Genomic DNA, 6,409 nt, shown 5'->3' with positions numbered 1-6,409 from the left:
CGGTCCGGTTTTCAAAACATTGCTTTCAACTATCAAGTTCCACACGCCAATCTCATTGTGGGTGAAATATCTAGCATTCCCCAATTTTAAAGGTAGCTTAATAATTAATTGTTCTACGAAAGTATGTTCTTGCCTTCTTGGGGGACAGCCTCAGTTGAGGTCGGTTGTGTTGTGGTCCGGTTGCATGCATTGGTCCAAACATGACTAGATGAAATCACCCCACCAAATTTTCAAATATTGATTATATAAATACGCACTCCAAAATATTGTTCTTGGGGTAGTCAAAATAGAAGATGCACATCTTTAGCCATATGTATAATAAACCTTTAACGTATGGTTTTTGGACTCCGTTTGGATTAGCTATTTTTATGGTGTTTTTGAAAAATTTTGCTGAAAAATTTTACTGTAGCAAAATTTTTAAAGTATATTTTGGGATATTTTTAGAAAAAATTTTGAAATATTTAAGAGTAGTAAAGTTTTTAAAATATATTTTGAGATATTTTTTAAAGTATGTTTTAGAATACTTTTTAAAAAATTTTAATAGTATTTAAAAAACTAGTTTTTGAAAAACTGAAGGATCCAAACAGGTATTCGAGACAACGTGTTTGTACTAGAGACACGTTTTTTAGTGCCTTAATCAACTTTTCTTAACACTAAATTTGTTTGGTTAAATAGTTTCCTTAGTTTGGTGAGAATGATTGACTTATGGTACTTGTGTGGAACCTTTAAGTGATTAGAAGTGAGAAAAATGGCAATACGTTCACATTCTTTTTTTCTCAGTTGGGATATACCTAAAACCTAAAGGTGTTGAAAGGGGGATCTGTATATTGCTGCCCACCTTCGTAGACTCCATGTGAAGACTAGTATCAATCTTGCCCAATTGTCCTAATGGTATTGAAAGTTAGGAGGCCCCTATCCTCCCACTTTTGGATTTGAATCTTGATGTGATTCCCGAACCAAAAACTGACCTTATATTTCTCCTTCTAATTTTACGCCCCCCTGCCTGTATAAAAGGCGCCCATGGTCTATATTCGTTTTGAGTACAGAAGCATCATTTAACAATTGGCTTCGGTAGATTTGCACATCTTTTATTTATGAGAAAGAGGAGAATGGCTGCCATGACGTTTGATCCGAGCTTGAGCCTTCAGTTCAACAAAGAACAAAATCAGCAACATAGAGTTCATGAAGAAATTGAAGGGCTTATTAAGGTTTACAAAGATGGGCACGTGGAAAGACCCCAGCTTGTGCCAAGTGTTACGTGTGCCGTGGCTCCAGATCAGGCCCTGACCTCCACAGATATCGTCATTGACAAATGTACAAACGTTTGGGCGCGGTTTTACGTGCCCAAATGCCGTGCCAAACTCCCTTTACTAGTATACTTTCATGGTGGTGGATTTTGCGTCGGTTCAGCTTCCTGGAGTTGCTACCATGAATTTCTTGCAAAATTAGCATCAAAAGCCAATTGTGTGATCATGTCAGTCAACTATCGTCTCGCCCCAGAAAACCCTCTTCCAGCAGCATATGATGATGGCATTAAGGCCCTTTTTTGGATCAAACAACAAGCCTTCAGTGCAGCCAATGAGTGGTTCACTAGCAAATGCAACCTCTCCAGCATCTTCCTTGCTGGTGATAGTGCTGGTGCAAATATCGCCTACAACATCGCCATCCGCCTGGGATCGCCCGGTGGCAAGTTGGAGGCCTTAAGCCCATTAGGCTTTAAGGGGGCGATCTTGATTCAACCATTTTTTGGAGGAGAGTCCAGAACTTACTCAGAGAAGTATATGGTGCAGCCGCCTAGGTCAGCGCTTACTTTGGCAGCATCAGATACATATTGGAGGCTATCTTTGCCGGTGGGGGCGAACCGTGACCACCCATGGTGCAATCCACTAGCAAAAGGGGCTCCAAAATTGGAGGATATAAGGCTCGTGCCAATGGTGGTTTGTATATCTGAAATGGACATATTGAAAGACAGAAATTTGGAGGTTTGCAATGCTTTAGTTAGTGCTGGTAAGAAAGTCGAGCATGGGGTGTCTAAAGGGGTCGGGCATGCATTTCAGATTCTAAACAAGTCTCAGATCGCTATAACTCGAACTGACGAGTTAATCTTCCAAATCAAGAACTTCATCAGTAGATAGTCAATAATCCGGGCTTTTATATAATATTTTCATGTGTAATTAGAAGCAAAGTTTATGGTTGAAATATATGTATAATTTCTTTTGGTGTTGCTTTGTTATTCTCTTTCTTGGTTTTCCTTTTGGCCTTTTTCGTCGGTTTAAAATGCTACTGATATTTCTATTGCTGGTGTTAATTTGGTGTGCAATTGCGCACTAACTTTGACATCCCACATGCAACTAGTTTTCTATCATTGTCCTCGAGTTTGCGTGTATATGAATCAAGAATTGTACACGATTTGCTGTTTTGCCATTCATCCGTCTTTTATCTGTTTTCCGAAGTATTAACACCTTCTGTTCCAAAACATTTGTACGTCCCACTTTTCATCTCTAATTTGTTGTCTTCACTTTTTTCTAGCAGTAGTACTTAAGGTTTTGTTTGCTGTACATGGTCCCATTTTTTGTCAAACCAATGGCAGTGTTGCCTTTACTTTTAATCATATGCTTTTTCTTGAACTTTAAATCACATAACAATCTCCACTGGTATCTCGGGTTAATTCAAGGAAATAGCATTTCGACCAAAGAATATGTTGATCGTCTTCCATTTTTCATTTCTCATCATATAGTTTTGTGGAGCTATTCAGGATGGAGAAGACGAGGACTTTTCAGGATACAGGGAAGCGATATCAATGGAGAAGGATATTTTCAAAAAATTGATGGGGCGATTGTGATAAAAACTTAAAAATTTATAAAAGTTTCAAGCCTTCTTCTGAAATTTTTTGAAGTTTATGGGGCAATGTATCATGATTTGGTTCTCATCTTTACATAATTGAATAAATATAGTGCAAAACGAAAGGTTCCCACAAATTAATTATCTAAAATTAAAATTAGTTTAACTTAGCAGTACAATTCTATCTGAATTAATAGACTATGGACACAACTTGAAATGTTGAGTCTAATATTCATTTTGATGCTAGTAATATTTTGGGAAAACTGCACCAATCGTCCCTCACATATCACAAATGTGAAAATTTAGTCCCTCAGAACAAAAATGATCAATTTTTATCCCTAACAAACAAAAAATGATCACCTTTAGTCCTTTTTCACTTTTCCGAACAAATTTTGGTCGGAACTCGTTGGGTCCACATGCAATGCCTAATTTTTAAGGGATAAAAGTGGCAAATCACTGTTGACCAATTATGCGAGGGACCAAGTGTGCAAAACTTTAGTTAAACATTCATAGAAAAAAAAACACAAAAACTAAGAAGCATATTTTTGGCTGCAAATTCAGGATAGTTGTCTTGGAGAAGAAGAACAACTTGTTTTGTAGCAACAGGAACTTCCTTCCTGGATGGCTCGGGTGAGTTCTTGGGATCATTGATCTGAAGCAAGGAATTGACACCGCCAGGCTTGAAATCAAGCTTTTGAATTCCCTTCTCCATAAGCTGGACTCTCCATCTCAAGAACTGAATGCGCTTCTCCTCAGTCCCAAATGTCTTCTTGTAGAGCTCCTCATCATCCAAAACTCCAAAAATGTCACAGTGTAACTGTCAAATGCAAATCTGAAGGTTGCCCTTGGAGAATATATGCGGCCAGATTGGCTACCACCCAGCTCATCTGCATCAAGAAAATGAATGCCAAGCATAGTTGTGAAGGAACTTCGGTAAAAGCTGGTTATAGAGCAACAAGGGTGGAAATATCATCAAGGAAAAGTCGAAAGTTTCTCCAAATTACAAGCCTAAGGATATTGCCGTGGACATAAAGCGTGAGTATGGCATTCAGTTGAACTACTCGCAGGCATGGCATGCCAAGGAGATTGCCCGTGAGCAGCTTTAGGGATCTTATAAAGAGGCCTACTGCCAACTACCCTTCTTCTGTCAAAAGATAATGGAAACAAATCCAGGTAGTATTGCCACATTCATGACAAAGGAGGACTCCAGCTTCCACAAGCTCTTTGTCTCGTTTCATGCATCAATATCTGGTTTTCAGCAAGGCTGTCGGCCTCTTATTTTCCTTGACAGCACTCTTCTGTACTCAAAGTATCAAGGCACATTGTTGGCTGCAACATCTGCAGATGAGAATGATAGTGTCTTTCTAGTAGCCTTTGTTGTTGTTGATGAAGAGACTGATGAAAATTGGCATTGGTTTCTGTCAGAACTCAAGTCTGCTGTCTCAACATCCAGGCAAATCACATTTATTGCTGATTCCCAGAAAGGAATAAGAGAGTCATTACGCCATATATTTGGTGAAGCCTGCTATCATGGTTATTGTCTATGCTATCTGGCTGAGAAACTGAATAGAGATTTGAAGGGGCAATTTTCACATGAAGCAAGAGGATTTGTCTGCTGCTGCCTATGCACCAAAACTTGAGGCATTTGAATGCTGTGCAGAAAACATAAAGGCCATCTACTTCTTGTATGCTTCATTTCACCTTCCTTTTTCGGTGACTCCTTTGGAGCCTCTTTAGCCACTTCTTTCTTAAAGAGATTGTTCCCCAAAATGGCTTCTTCCAGCTTCGATTTCAAATCATTCAAAGCCTTTTTCTCAAACTTTTTGAGATCAGAAGGGAAATTACTTTCTTCCCTATAAGAAGAACTCTTCTCAACCATCTTCCCTTCTTTGCATTCATCACCATCAATCACATCCTTCACTTGCTACACTTTCTCCATCTCCTTTTCTTCCTTCAAAACCTCTTCCTTTGTAGCAACCACTTCAGCCACCGCCTGAGTTGCCTCTGATTTCTCCTCAAAAGTCATGGGAACAATGCCTAAAATGAACGCAAAAACACCAAAAAAAAAATGAACAAAATCGTTCAATAAATTAATCAATTACAAACCAAATACGTAAATTAAAGAAAGCCCAACTCACTTTTACTTCTGATTTTGTTGAATTTCTATCACAAACTCTCCTCTTGCTTCTCCAATCTCTACTGCTGGTTCTTCTTTGGCCCTCTGAAAAGTTGAGAGAAGGAAATCAAGAATGGTTTGAGAGGAAGGGGAAGAGGGAGGGGGGAATTTTACACAGTGATTTGCCACTTTTACCCTTTAAAAATTGGGCATTGCATGTGGACCCAGTGAGCTCCGGCCAAAATTTGTTCGGAAAAGTGAAAAAGGTCTAAAGGTGATCATTTTTTGTTTGTTAGGGATTAAAACTGATCATTTTTGTTCTGAAGGACTAAATTTTCACATTTGTGATATGTGAGGGACGATTGGTGCAGTTTTCCCTAATATTTTACTACAAGTAATAAGTTTAGAATCAAAATAGTGAATTGTGAGAAGCTTTTATATAACTAAGTGGAGATATGTTGCTTTCGCCCATTTGATAATTTGCTCTCAGTTACGTGCTCTCATTTTATTCCACATGCATCCCTCGAATAAAACTTGTATGACGAAATCGTTGATTTCAGGTGCCAAGCTGCAGACTCGATTTGATAGCTGTACCAATATAGATATATTCTGATGCTTTGCCTTTTTAAGTTTGCCTAAGTCGGGGGAGTGGAATATTATCCGTCAAAGCATGCTGCACAAGCACAACAGGCACCTTTTTCTTGACCAAAACTTGTAACTACATGAAATTGCTCATGCAAATCCCGGTGGTTGGCTTGAGTTTCGTAAACTAGAAGAGTGGGTACTTGAAATGCTGACGTGTTGGTCATCAAAGGGGATTTAAAATCTCTCTTTAAACTAAATTACAGGTCGAGAGTTCAAATTTCGCACCCTGCAATACATCCATTTGATCTAGATAGACCTGTTTTTTTCCTAACGTCGTTTGAATTACGTACTGTATTTAGAAAAGTAGGAGTGAGTTGTTATCAAAAGCCTTTTTTTCATATGGTACCAAAATAAGACCAAATGATCCGATCCTATTGTTTATGTTTGTAATCCAATAAAAATCCACATTTTAATAGTGAGGAAGAAAAAGAATGTAATTCTAGGACTTGAAAATGATGTATACTCAGTTGTACAAAGAAAGATGTACTAAAATTTTGTACGTGTCGGAGGGATTTTAGAGATTTCTGAGAAGGAATTGTTTGGGAGAGATTTGGAAGTTGCACTAGAATCAACTTAATAAACGTCAATGGCAGGTATTAATGTCTCCCCTTATGATTCAAAACCAAGCAAGTAAAATTCAAATTGATCAAGAACAAATTCATACACTTACCAAATGATAAATTGATATACTATTATTTCAATGACAAATAAGTTACATAATAATATTTTCACTTGTATGTTTATAATGCTAAATGAAAAATTGAATGCTTTCCTTAGTTTCTAGCCCAGTATGGAAGCTAAGGTGGT

General features: G+C 38.0%; 1 protein-coding gene across 1 annotated transcript; it reads left to right on the top strand.

Moving 5' to 3' along the window:
* The first annotated feature begins 1,012 nt into the window (after positions 1–1,012).
* On the top strand, positions 1,013–2,374 carry LOC113753780 (probable carboxylesterase 17). The gene has a single exon (XM_027298020.1). The coding sequence runs from the start codon at positions 1,095–1,097 to the stop codon at positions 2,133–2,135; it is 1,041 nt and encodes a 346-aa protein (XP_027153821.1). The 5' UTR covers positions 1,013–1,094; the 3' UTR covers positions 2,136–2,374.
* Positions 2,375–6,409: the final 4,035 nt, after the last annotated feature.

Source organism: Coffea eugenioides, chromosome 11 (genome assembly GCF_003713205.1).
Source record: "Coffea eugenioides isolate CCC68of chromosome 11, Ceug_1.0, whole genome shotgun sequence".
NCBI classification, from domain to species: Eukaryota; Viridiplantae; Streptophyta; class Magnoliopsida; order Gentianales; family Rubiaceae; genus Coffea; species Coffea eugenioides.
Note: the sequence above shows the minus strand (reverse complement) of the source record. Positions and strands in the feature narration are given on the sequence as shown.

Bases quoted from the DNA above. Each gene is read 5' to 3' on its own strand.
- LOC113753780 (XM_027298020.1), top strand. From the start codon at position 1,095: ATGAGAAAGAGGAGAATGGCTGCCATGACGTTTGATCCGAGCTTGAGC.